Raw genomic sequence first — 11,851 nt, forward strand, 5'->3', positions numbered from 1 at the left:
CAAGAGAAGGAGGCAGGCGGCTATTTTGGAGGATAAAAATCGGAGGCTGCCGAGGACCAGCGCGGGGATGGTGGGGCACCTTGCCTCGCCCCGAGCGTTGCTCATCTCGGCGCTTCTCCATCCCTCCCTGGCTCCGGATCCGTGGCCGAGGGAGGAGCGCGGGTGCCGGAYCCGAAAGGGGCCGCGGCGACGYGCAGCCCCCGGCTGCGGCCGTCCCSGTCCATCCSCRTCCGTCTGTCCGCCCCACCGAGAGACACGGGGGGCCCCGTGCCCCACGTCACTATTTAATTAGACGGCCCTGATTAACAAAACTTGGCGTTCGCCTTCCTCCTGCCCTCATCTTTCCTGGCTCCGAATCAATGGCTTTGATATGCTAATTAGGGAGTAATTTAATTTCAAAAGGCCGCAATTAACAAGGGTGTTGTGGACATGCTGTAGTTAAGCGGCGTAATCTAATTTGCATTAGTAACAAGCAGGGACTAATTAGAAGCTTAATTAGACACTTAGACGGCTCTCATGTTTACTTTCTTAATGAGATGGAGTGGGGCTCTTTTTTTAATCTTTTCAAGAGCGCAGCGGAGGGAAGCGGAGGATGGAGGCGCCCGGCGCGCGCCTGGCACCGGCCCCGGCGGCCGCCGCTCCGGGCATCCCGCCGCCGCTCCGGGCACCCCGCGGCATCCGTGCCGCAAGGGTTTGTCCTCGGGGCTGGGCAGGGAGCAGGCGAATATTTAGCAATTCTTTTTTTTCCCCCCTCCGAGAGCACCCTTGCTCCGGTTCGGGGGCTGGCGGAGGTCCCGTGGGCTCCCGGAGGAGGGTCGTCCATGGGGTTTGCCGCGGTCGGAGCATCCTCACCGCTGCTCCGGAGCAAGCTCCGGAGAGCGAAGCCTCRCCGGCGCGATTCGGAGGGAGGCAGGACCTGGCTGGCATCGCCCGGGACCCGAGCGCGAGAACCGGCCGTTCCCGGGGGACGCGGCGGCCGCCCGTCCGGATGCGCGCCCGGCTCGGCCGAAACGGGACGACCCGGCTTTTCGGGGTGGGGGGGARCCGCTGTGCCGTTGTTCCCGCGAGGGCTCGCCGAGCTCGTCCCCAGGACGTCGCTCCCGGCCAGTGCTCCGGTCCGGCGGGAGGCTGGCGCGGGAGCCGCAGGTGGCAGAGGTCTGCCCGCCGGGGAGGAGGAGGAGCAGGGCCCGAAGAAGTAGCTGGGAGGAAGATGAAAGTGGGAGATGAAAGTGCCCGGAGGTGTGATCCCATTAAAGTGGTGCCTGGGCTTAGCCAATCCTTGGTTCCTTAAATCTCTTCTAATTTACTGTAATGCTTTAAATTCGTTTTAGCTCCCCCAGACTTTTATTTTAATCCCCTTTCCACATTTCCATGTGTTTGTGTGTTAATTAAAGGGTAAAAAGCCACTCTCTGAGCAATCCCGGCTGCAGCTTCTCCTCTTCAAGCTGGAGCCTTTTAAGATTAGCAAACCACTTCCTAAAGGCTTTGCAGCGCCGGACCGGGGCGGGCAGGTTGCTCAACTTTCCGCGGCTCGGAGCAGATCCGGTGCCCGCGATTGAGCTTCCCCAAACCTCGTGCGTGCGCAGGACTGCTTAAGGCCTCGGGTTCTCCGCTTGCTCCGTTGGATTTACGGCAGTCGGCGCCTCTCCGCAGCCGTCGCGGGATTTGCTCCGCTGGTTTTGCTCGGGTAGGTTGCTGCAGCGCGTCCGGGCATCCTGCCTGCTGCCCGTTTGTCCTGCTGTTCATCCTTGTCCCTTCTGGGCCGCGGTTTCCGGCTGCTTCCTATTGCACCTGGGGAAACTGAGGCAAGGGGCAGCGGGATGCAGGCCGACGCTGCCGGCACGGGGAGGAGGCGAGCGCRGCACCCAGGCCTGGTTCATCTCCGCGTCGGATCCTCCGGAGGCGACCGGCTTCGGCACCGCCGTTCCCAGGCTCGCGCGCATCCTGCCCGCGCCGTTCGCCGGGCTGCGCGGCTGCCGGCAGCAGCAAAGCCGCAGAGCCCCCGCGGGCCGTCCGCGTAGGGGTATTTTAAAAAACAGGAGAGGCAAAGCGTCCGTAACGCAAAGCCTCTGCTCGGGGCCGCGGGAAGGCGGAATGGCCGCGCCGGGACGGACGCCGGGACGGACGCYGGGACGGACGCCGGGACGGACGCCGGTGCGTGCAGCGCGGCCAGCTGAGCCGCCTGCACTCTCCTGGGGAAAGCGCCGCGCATCCATCAGCCCGTTAATTGCGCTAATTAGGGAGCGCGGAGGTGTTAATTGGGAAGCGCTGGTATCGCGCCCGCTCGGAGGGCGGCGGGAGGTTGGGAAACGCCGCCGAAARCGGACCGAGGAGTTGGCCTGGCGCGGGCGCTTCGCGGGTGAGCGGCGAGCCGGAGGATGCCGAGGAAACGTCACCGCTCAGATTAAGCAGTTGTTAATTAAAAGGCAACGGTAATTAACGTGCTCTCCTTGCCGTACGGTGCTGCTGAAGGCAGGGGGAGTCTCCTCCCGCCGTCCGCGGCTCGGCGATTCTCCGTCCCGCGCGGYCGAGCCGAGGAGCGTTCTGCCCTCGGAGAAACGGTACGGAGCAAGGCGGGCGCTCGGCGCCGTCGGAGCGGCGCCCTCCCCTTCTCGGCAAAACCAGGGCTTTGCGCCGGTCCCGGGGTTGCGTGCGGCGCCGGCGGGGAGAGCCGGCCGCCAGCCTCCTCGCGACCCTCCCGTCCGCGGGCGGCTTCGGCGCGGGCCCGACGGGCGCTCGATCCCGACTGACGTCGACGCTGTAACGTGGGAGACGCTAGCGAGCTGCTTTTTTTTTCTTCTTCTTTCAAGGTTTTATAAAACTTTTATGCACGTGGAAATATTTTCATTATTATTATTACGTTCTTTTATTGCCTCCCTTGCAGCGGCGGGAGCCCGAACGCGCCGGCATCCCCRTAGGGTTTGAAAACGGGAAGTCAAATTTACTAGACTTGGAGAGCGAACCGGACTGGCCCGCTGTCACCGGCGGGAGGAATTACCCAACTGGAGCCGCGCGCCGGGTCAGCTGCTCCAGCATCCTGTCCCTGGCCGGGGCCAGGCTCCGATGCTTTTTGGGGGAAGGTAAAGAAAACCAACGGTTACAGCTCGTCTACAAGAAGAGATTTCCTCCTAATTCCCAATAGTTAGCCTTCAATTTATGCCCCGAAGCCAGGAAAGTTTATATCCTTTCCAAAACTTTTTTTTTCTTTTTTTTTTTTTTKCCTTTTTTTTTAATACTTCCTGTTGTAACTCTGGATATTCTTGTTCTCCGTATAAAAGTCAAATCCCCTTTTGAATCCTGCTGAGTTTTTGGCCGTGGTGATACCTTGTGACCCGTGGATGCAGACAGACCCCGCGGGGCCGCTCGCGTGGTGGATACGCGGGGCCGCCTGCCGCGATTTCCGACGGAAAACGAGAAAAGCAACTAAAAACTCTGCGTTTTTCTAAAAGCCTCTCGTCTGACGCCGCCGAGGGGCAGCAGATCGTGTTTTCGAGGGCGAAGCGGGGGCGAGGGTTTGGGGCCGCGCGGGGCGGTGCTGCGGGGCGCGTGGCGGAGCCGGCGGCGGGTGGCTCTGCGCGGAGCCGGGGCCACTTTGCCTCCCGTTTCTCTCTCTTTTGGCTTTCTTTTTTTTTTTGTTGTTGTTGTTTCTAATGCGGCAGCTGTAGGCAAACACGCGCTTCCTTTTCTGGTAATCTGTGATCCCTTCTCGGAAGGCTGCTCCGCTCCCCGCGCGGCCCGCGCCGATCGCGCCCCGCTGCCCCGGCACCCCCGCTCGCGACTTCTGCATTTTAAGTAAAAATAAAACGCAGTAATCCTTTTAACCTTGAATTCTCCTGTAGCCACCAGCGTGTCACTGTGTGCGTGCGYGCGCGCGCGCCCGGGTGTGTTTTTGATAGTGTGAGGACTGCAGGAGGGAGCCAGCAGCTCCACATGGGAATTAATGTCAGTCATATACCCTGCGGAAATGACTTTTGAAATGCATATAATCTCAAACATGCAAATGAGAAGCTTGCTTCACCCTGTTTAATATGAATGATCAGCTTCTGAATAGCTATTATTACACGCCACATTTCAGCAATTATGTTGTTCGCGGTTTGTCTTTCTATCTTTTTTTTTTTGGGGGGGGGGGAGAGAAGAAAGGGGAAGAAGCAGTATTTCTTCTCGCCGTCCCTCTGTCTTTTTCTCCTCTCCGGTTCCAAACTTGCTGACGGGCTCTGATCGGCGGTGGGCGAATGCTCTTCCCACTTCAGCCCCTCCGCGGCCTCCCCGCTCCCTTCGCGGCCGGGCGCTCCCGCGGGTGAAAACAGCGCGTCTCGGCCCGAAATCCCGCGGTATCGCGGCGTTCGTGGCCAGCGGCACGGAGAGGAGGCGGAAGAGCTTTGCCTCGGGTCCGCTGGAGGAAACGAAACCCGGCGTAAGCTCCGTTCCCGGTTATCCCTCCGGCGGCCAGGAGCGCCCGCGGMTGCGGAGTTGGGGCTGCGGACCGCGACCCTCGCTTTTGCAGCTAGCAAGTTGCCCCCTGATAAAACCCAACTGAGGAAGGATGTTCCGTCCCATCTCTTTGAAACCGGTCGCTCCAGCCCTCCCGGCTCTCGTGCGGAGTTCGGTGGTGCTGCAGCACGGCCGCGTTTCCCAGCCCGTGGCCTGTTTGCACGCCTAAAGGTGCTGCCTTCGCTTCCCGGCGCCGGGACCCTCGGCAAAGCGTTGTGCTCTCGCCYGAGAGGGACCAGCGGTGCTTGTCACTGGATAAAAACGAAGCCAGCGAGTRCAAAACTTTGCAGTGGACTCGTGCAAAGCTAAAGCGCGGGAGAAAGCGCAACGCRCGTCGCAGCGCTCGCTGCCTGCGCCGTGGGGTCGGCGATGCTCCCGGGCCGGTCCCTCCGGGGGCAGCGGCTGTCCGAGCAGCGGACGCCCGGGAGGAGGGCAGAGTTTTCCAGCTGCTGTTCCCCAAGAGCCGCCGTGCTCTGCTGCTGCGAGCTCTGCTCCCCGTCGTCATGCTGGTGACTCTCCGAGCCAGGCGCTGGCGCTCGCTTGCCRTTTCGCATCCCGGCTACGTGGTCCCGGTCTGTTTATTAGGAGCGATGAGGAACTTCCAGGCGGGATGTGTTTTCCTGCTGGAAGAGGCTGATCTGCCGGAAGTTGAAACGCTTTGTGGAAACGCGTCAACTTTGTTGACATTTTCAAGTGAAATGTGTAGCGCGGGCTCCACGTGGTTCGCTCTCCGTCGTCTGAAAACTCGTCCACTTTGCTGTCTCAGGCTTCTCGGGGGAAGGATTTTGGACTTTCTAGTTCTGTGCAAAAATCCACAATTTCTGTTTGTTTTTCCCTCTTTCCTCAGTCCAGGAAAGAGCTGAAAAAGATGGTAATTTCCCGCRTTTACTTTGCCCCGGTGCCGCATTTGCCACAAGCTGCGGGTGCGTCCAGGATGCTGGTCCCGCTGCCCGCGCTTGCTGCAGCCTCCCGCGGCGGGTCGCGGAGCCCGTTTTGGGGAGCACAGCGGGCGTAGCTAAAGCCTCGTGCAGCAGCAGGTTCGAGATCCCGTCCCGGCATCTCCTCGTGCGGGAGCCGCTGCCGGGCTCCGGAGGGGGACGCGGGCAGGGCGAGCGGAGGGGCCGCCGCGCTCGTCTCAGCTTCGGCTCTCTCCTTCCCCTCGCTGCCGCAGGTCCCGCTAGCGAGTCATGATGGTTGAATCCGCCTCGGAGACGATACGGTCCACTCCCTCCAGCCAAAACGGGGTCAGCAGCCTCGCGAACCAGCCCGATGGCGGCGGCGGCGGCGGGGGCGGCGGACGAGAAGGAGCGGCGAGCGGCGAGCCCAACGGCGAGATGAGCCCCGTGGAGCTCCTGCACTTCCAGCAGCAGCAGGTAGGAGAGACRCCGGCTTCCTCCCTTCACCCTCCTCCCCTTGCTCGGCACGAGGCAGCCCRGGACCGGGCCTCCGAGCGGCCGGGTTTGCAGCCGAGAGGGCTCGGAAGACCCGCCGGCGGTCGAACCAGGAGCAGTCCTTTCGGCTGAACCCGCCTTCGGTCCTCCGGACGGGTGAACGGAGTCGGTCTCCCTCGCGCTGCGCCTCGATGCGCGGAGGAGCCACGCGCGCGGGCCCGCTCTGCGCTTGCACGCCYGTCCCTGCGCACGTGCGTACGTGTGCACACGCGTGCTGGCGCCCGCCCGGGGCCCTGGCCGTGCTCGCGTGTGGCTGTGCACRCGTGCCTGCAGGTTACCTTTCAAAACAAACTTTGGAGAAAACATAAATTTTCCTCCTCGGATACTAAATAAGGCAATGATCCCTGCCTCGGATGGAGATCGCCTCCCCGAGCCATAAATTCCAGCGTGAAAGCTGTAAAAAATTGCTGTGTCTGATACTTTAGTAGTGAGTGCTGTAAATCCATTACCTGAATAACAGCCGTTTCGCACGCAGTTAAGCCCCCGTTCCCCTGATCTGGAGGGTAATCATGCGTGTAATGCTTCTGCAAGTCACCCCTGCCGAAGGAGCCGCCGCCGCGCCGCGTCCCGCTCGGCCGCGGGATGCGGCTGGGCGCCGGGACGCCCCGGCGCTTCCTCGGCGCGTGCCGCTGGCGCGGAAGCGGGGCTCTCGTCACCGAGAAGTCGGCGCTTTGCGGCGAGCGGAGCGGCCCCGAGCGCTCCCGCGGCGCGGGGAGGCCCGGGCAAGAGGAGCCCGGTAGGGCAGGGCCAGCCGCCGCCGCCTCCTGCTCCCCAGATGCAGGGACGAGGTTTAATTCCACCCTTTCTTATTTCTTCTTCTTGACTCCCTGTGTAATTACTCTAGGAAACTCGCTGGCGCACAGAATTATTAAGGCAGAGGGTTTGGTAAACTTCCAAAAGCAAATGACATCTGCAATGATAGTACCTTGGGGAGGAAAGGGAAAAAAAGGAAAGAAAAAAGCATCATCTCAAGGACTATCAATCTTCATGCTTCGGGGAACAGGCTGAGCACCAGCTGGGGTCAAGAATAAATGTCCCCATCTAGAGAGTTTTGCGCAATTAGGTGCTTTATGGAGGCTTTACACCATCCCRAGAAGCATCCAGCCTTCACCCTGCAGGCAGGTTCCTGCACCGTCGGGCTGCTCCTGTCTGACAGTTCTCCTGTCCCGACTCTTGCTGCTGCTCCTCAGATGTTGGCTGTTGCTCCCTTTTTTTCTATTTAACAGCACAAAATCCCAAGAAATGCTAGGAAGCCCGGGGCTGTAAAGCCACCGCTAGATCTCCCTGCAGAAGTCCAAGTTGAAGAGCCACTGGTGGCTTCCAGGGGCGAGTGTGACCATTAGTGGCCAAGGTCTTCCCAGGCCCGTAGGTGCCTGTGTTCAATGGGCGTTTGTGGGAGCTAAACTCCCTTGGTAGGTTTGGACCAAAACACCTCAAAGTGCCCTGTGGCTCCCGCCGCTGGGCCGGGTTTCCGCCTGCAAGGTGGACGGACGGCAGGTCGCGGGGAAGGTCTCGCGCCATGAGGCTGGGCGCGGGAGTCGGGCTCGCTCCGGCGCTGCTCGGTGGTGGTGTCCCGCGGTGTCGGGCTGCGGGGGTTTCTCGGGTGAAAACGCATCTCCAGGGACGCGGAGAGCTCGCTCCTGAGGACGGGAGACTTCTGGCAGCCCAGCCTGGGYGCGGACATCCAGGATGGGAGCTCGAGCAGGAAACCGTTTCCTTGCCCGCTCGGGGACCCGGCTCCTCTCCGCCTTGCCCGGCCGACGCTGGGGTTAAATCCCTGGATTTCAGTGGTGGGGCCCGGCTCCGGGCTTGAATAGCGCGCGCTGCACATTGTGCCGGGGTTGCCGGAGGGGAGAGGTCGCCCGGGGGCACCGGAGGGTTGCCTAGCGGCCGGGATCCCCCACCGCGGTTGCTGTGGGAACGCCGGGAGACCTCCGGCGCCGTTCCCTGGCATCCTGCAAGGAGGCTCCGGAGGGGGGCTGCCGCCTTYGCGCGTTAATGAGCTTTGAACGCGCGGGGTGGGGGGCTGGTCCCCGCGCCTCGCTCCTGCCCCGCTGSGGCTCTGCAGCTCCCCGCTGCACCGGGGCACCCGGTTCCCCGTGAATTGGGTCTCTCCGGTTTTTTTTTTTTGTTTTTTTTTTTCTTTCCCCCACCCGCACGCTTTGGAAAGGGCGCAAGCCCCGCGTTGCTCCTCTCCCTCCCCAAACTCCAAAGCTTTATCCCGGAGCCGGGGTTTTAAAGCCTCCCGGGAGCGCGGGCTTTGCCTGCGGGACGAAGCCCGAAGGTCCCTCCGCGTGCCGGGCCGGCACCGCCGGCACCGCTGCTCTTGGCACCCTCCCGGGGGGCGAGGACGGAGGTCCCCGGCGCCGAGGTTTGGGGAGATGCGGCGCGCAGGCAGGGGGGCTTGGAGCGGGACGCCCCCGGGGCAGCGTGAGCAAAGCCTGCGTTCGGCTCAGTATGGCATGATTTCCCCTGGATTTGGGTTTTTTTTTCCTTCCCKCCCCAAAACCCGAACCCATCCCRGCAGTAATGCCGGCCGGCAGCAGTCTGAGCGGGCACCGGAGGCCTGGGGATCGCGGCAGCCCTGATTCCCAAGGGAATAGCCCCAAATCCGCAGCCTTGCCGGGGCTCCCGTGTCGTGCCTCTTGGGCAGACCTTGCTCCTCRGGGTGCTTCTCGCCCTAGCCGCTGCCTTCGCCCCGTCTCCGAGCCCGGAGGCTCGTACGGTAGCTCYTTCCAAATTGCAATCCTGTAGAAAAGGAGCCATCTGGAAAACCCATCCAACCAGGCGCTCTAACGTCGCGCTGCGTTTTTTTTTTATTATTATTATCCAAAAAAAAAAAAAACTTGCAACGTATTGCAGACACATGTAAAATAAATGTTCAGTTATTAAACAAAAATAAGGCTTTTAAGGGAGGAGCAAATCCGACTTTTTCTCTATTTGAAGAAGGGTGTGGATGGGGGAGGAAGGGCACTTCCCTATGGTAGGAAAGATGCCATTCCATGAAACATGTGATTGCATTTCAAATATATTGTGTAATACGCTATTATTAGGGTATTTAAGATAAAAATGCGACCAGAGCACTTAAGTGAAACTCATCTCTCTATTAGGTTCCGTGATTTATATTTCATATTTCACTGAGCGCGAATGCAGGAGAGTTTTTTTTTTTTTTCCCCCCTTTTATTCTGTTTTCCCGGGGAGGAGGGAGCTTGTTCCTTGTGTTCTTCATTAGTGGAAATGGGTTTAACCCCTCGCCCATGAGGCTTGAAGAGGCGAAGGTGGAGGAATAAAGTCCAGCAGCATTCGAGTGTGTGCAGCGAAAGGGAGACCGGCTGGGGCCGAGAGGGAATGAGGCACAGAGTTAGTTGTAAAGTTGTAAAAGAGCTCTCTCTTTTTTTTTTTTTTTTTTTTCCTCCTCCCTGTGTCCCGCTTGGTTTAATTTTGCTTCCCAGCCAGCCCTTGTCTTTATTATGTAGTTCAGGAGCTTTCCTTTTCTTTTTACTTGCAAAGAATTGTGTCATTTTTGTTAATTTTGATCTCGGTGGAGCCATTTGGTTCTGGTTAAGCCGGCCTGGGCTGGGTGGAAGTGCTTTTCAATATGGCATCATTTACGGTTAATATCCATCTAAAAATATCTGCGAGCGTGTGTGTTGTTTTAATAGCTCTAATTCTGGAATGCGACGATGTCATTTTTATGAGGCTAGTGTAAAAAACTTTTTCTTTTGGTTAACTTTTTCTCCCTTCCCAACTCCACCACCAGAAACGGCTTTTTTGGGCAAAAGGAGTGGAGGGAAAGCAGACGATAGAAAATCTCTTTAGAGCTGCTGTCTGCCTCCTTCCCTACAAAATTCTTGGTTTCATATAATTTTTTATGATTTTTTTGCTTTGCTTTGCTTTGCTTTAACTCACTGGAGGCTAACCCCCCCCYCAAAGCTTTGCTCCCATCCAGGTGGAAATTCCCTCGGCTATTTTTGGGCAGCRGTTCCCGGCTGGGGCTGCCCGGGCGGCCGCGTTCCCTGGCACGGCACGGAGCTGCGGGGATGCTTTTGGCTTCGGCTGCTGGAGCGTCTGGGCATCGCTGGTAATAATTAAAAAGCATGCTGTTTCAAAAATAAAATACCTTGTAGAATAAGGTACTTTAAAAATACCCTGGCCACGTTTTTCCATTGCGTTGCTTCATTTTTTGGGGGGAGGCTCATGACTCCTTTGGAAAGACCCACGGATGTCTCTGTCCTTGCCCAGAAACCTTTGAACTTTTTAACCTACTTCTTTCAGGTTTGACCAGGTAATTCAAGGCCTTGGGAGGTTCAGTTCTGGCAAGTTTTAGGGGAGGGAAGAAAAGTGACCAAAAGCGAGAGATTARCTTCGGGGCTGAAGTGCGAGTCGGTCTCCGTCTGCTCCGCTCTTGTGTTTGGTGTGTGCGAGCCGCTGTCTCCGCCGTCGGGGCTTCTCCCTCGCCTGGGCCTGATGTGCCCCGTTTCCCCCCCCCCCCGGGAGAAAATGAATTTTGTGATATTTGCTTGGGGCAGGCAGCCAAAAGCTGCTTAACCTGCCGTTCGGGGAGTCGCCGTCTCTCTGCGAAGCAAGTGTGGTCCCGGCGCGCGTCCCCTCCTCTTGGCTCGCTGGAGCATCTCGGCCGCGTGCGAGGAGGCGTCAGCTCCGGGGCGCCGGGAGGGGTGCTCTTCTCGGGCACGCTGCGCCGCCGGCGGGCGGGGAGGTCCCCCCGGCTGGGCTGCCGGGAGCTGGGGCCGAGGCCCGCCAAACTCATCGCACCCGAGAGGAGAACCTTGCTGCCAGGTGGATGCGTTCCTTGGCTCGCCTGCTTGGCTCTGCCGGAGGAGGTGGAATCCAGCCTGGAAGAACATGAGAGCCTTTTGGGGAAGAGCTTACGGATTAATCTCCAGGTATGTCGGGTGGAAACCCGGATAACGGGCTGTTTCCCCTCTGGGATCCGCACGCCCTGGCTGGGCGATGAGCCGCTTTCCTCCGAAAGACGGCTGAGGAGCCACCGGCTCCAACGCAGAGGGTCCGGGGTCGCCAGCGCAGCCTGGCCCGGCTCCTTGCCCGCGAGCCCGGCGCCCTGGGGAGCCTTGGCCGCCCGGGAGCTGCTCCCGGCTCGGCCTTCCTGTCCTCTGGACCTCGTGTTCGGCCACACCTGGCACTCACCCGAGGCGTGTTTTATTTGCTGCCCCCCAAATGCTTTTTAGCGTTTCTTGGTGCTCTGGTGTTTTTGCAGCCTAGCTGCCAAAAAAMCAAAAACAAACGAAAAAAAAGTGCAGAAGTCGAGCAAGGAGCGTACTTAGCGAGCGGCAGGTGAGGGAGCGGGAGGGGGGAGTGCTGAATTTCGGGGAGCCTTTTCCTCCAACGTGCTAAGAACTTGTCTAGGTGCTTTTAAGTTTTTTGGTTGTCTTYAGAAATACTTGCTTAAAAGTCAGTGTATTTATGGAGTGTTTTCCCTCTGTCGCGGACCCTGTATCGCGCTGCCGCGCTGCCTAATTAGAGAAGTACTGCGAAACGCACCAGGACRCTGCTGAAACCTCGGCTATATTTTTCTGATTTAATTCTAGTGGTTAAAAGAAAGGTGGGGGGGGGATCTAAGTTAATTAAATGAGCGCAATCCTACTGCGAAGAGCAGGTTACAACGCAGCTACTCCAGACGTGGAGTTACCAGGGCGGGGGGCTCTGGGCTGTGCCCCGGCGGGTAGCGAACGCGCTCGTACGCGGCCGGGGGCAGAGGGGGAGTTACCGTCCTCTCCGAGCCCCCAGACCCGCCGCTGCTGGGCAGGACAGAGCCAAAGGGCTTCGGCTCCGGACGTAAGCGTCCCTTGCAGCCTTTTTTTTTTGTTTTAATGGGATAATTTGCTGATCAAAGGGAGCCATCGAGGAGCGTGATGAATTTGACACAACCC

The 11,851-nt window shown here is 59.2% G+C and overlaps 1 protein-coding gene across 4 annotated transcripts in view; it reads left to right on the forward strand.

Moving 5' to 3' along the window:
• The window catches only part of FOXP4 (forkhead box P4), a 53,455-nt gene that overhangs the window by 13,270 nt on the left and 28,334 nt on the right, over positions 1 to 11,851 (forward strand). For all 4 annotated transcript variants that reach the window (XM_085310622.1, XM_085310623.1, XM_085310624.1 and 1 more), the window contains exon 2: positions 5,663 to 5,864. In XM_085310622.1, coding sequence (XP_085166748.1) covers positions 5,679 to 5,864 — 186 coding nt within the window. In that variant the 5' untranslated portion in view covers positions 5,663 to 5,678. The remainder of the gene's footprint in view (positions 1 to 5,662; positions 5,865 to 11,851) is intronic.

The sequence above is a fragment of the Rhea americana genome, unplaced genomic scaffold, assembly GCF_003343005.1.
Source record: "Rhea americana isolate MKP2758 unplaced genomic scaffold, rheAme1 scaffold_321, whole genome shotgun sequence".
NCBI lineage: Eukaryota > Metazoa > Chordata > Aves > Rheiformes > Rheidae > Rhea > Rhea americana.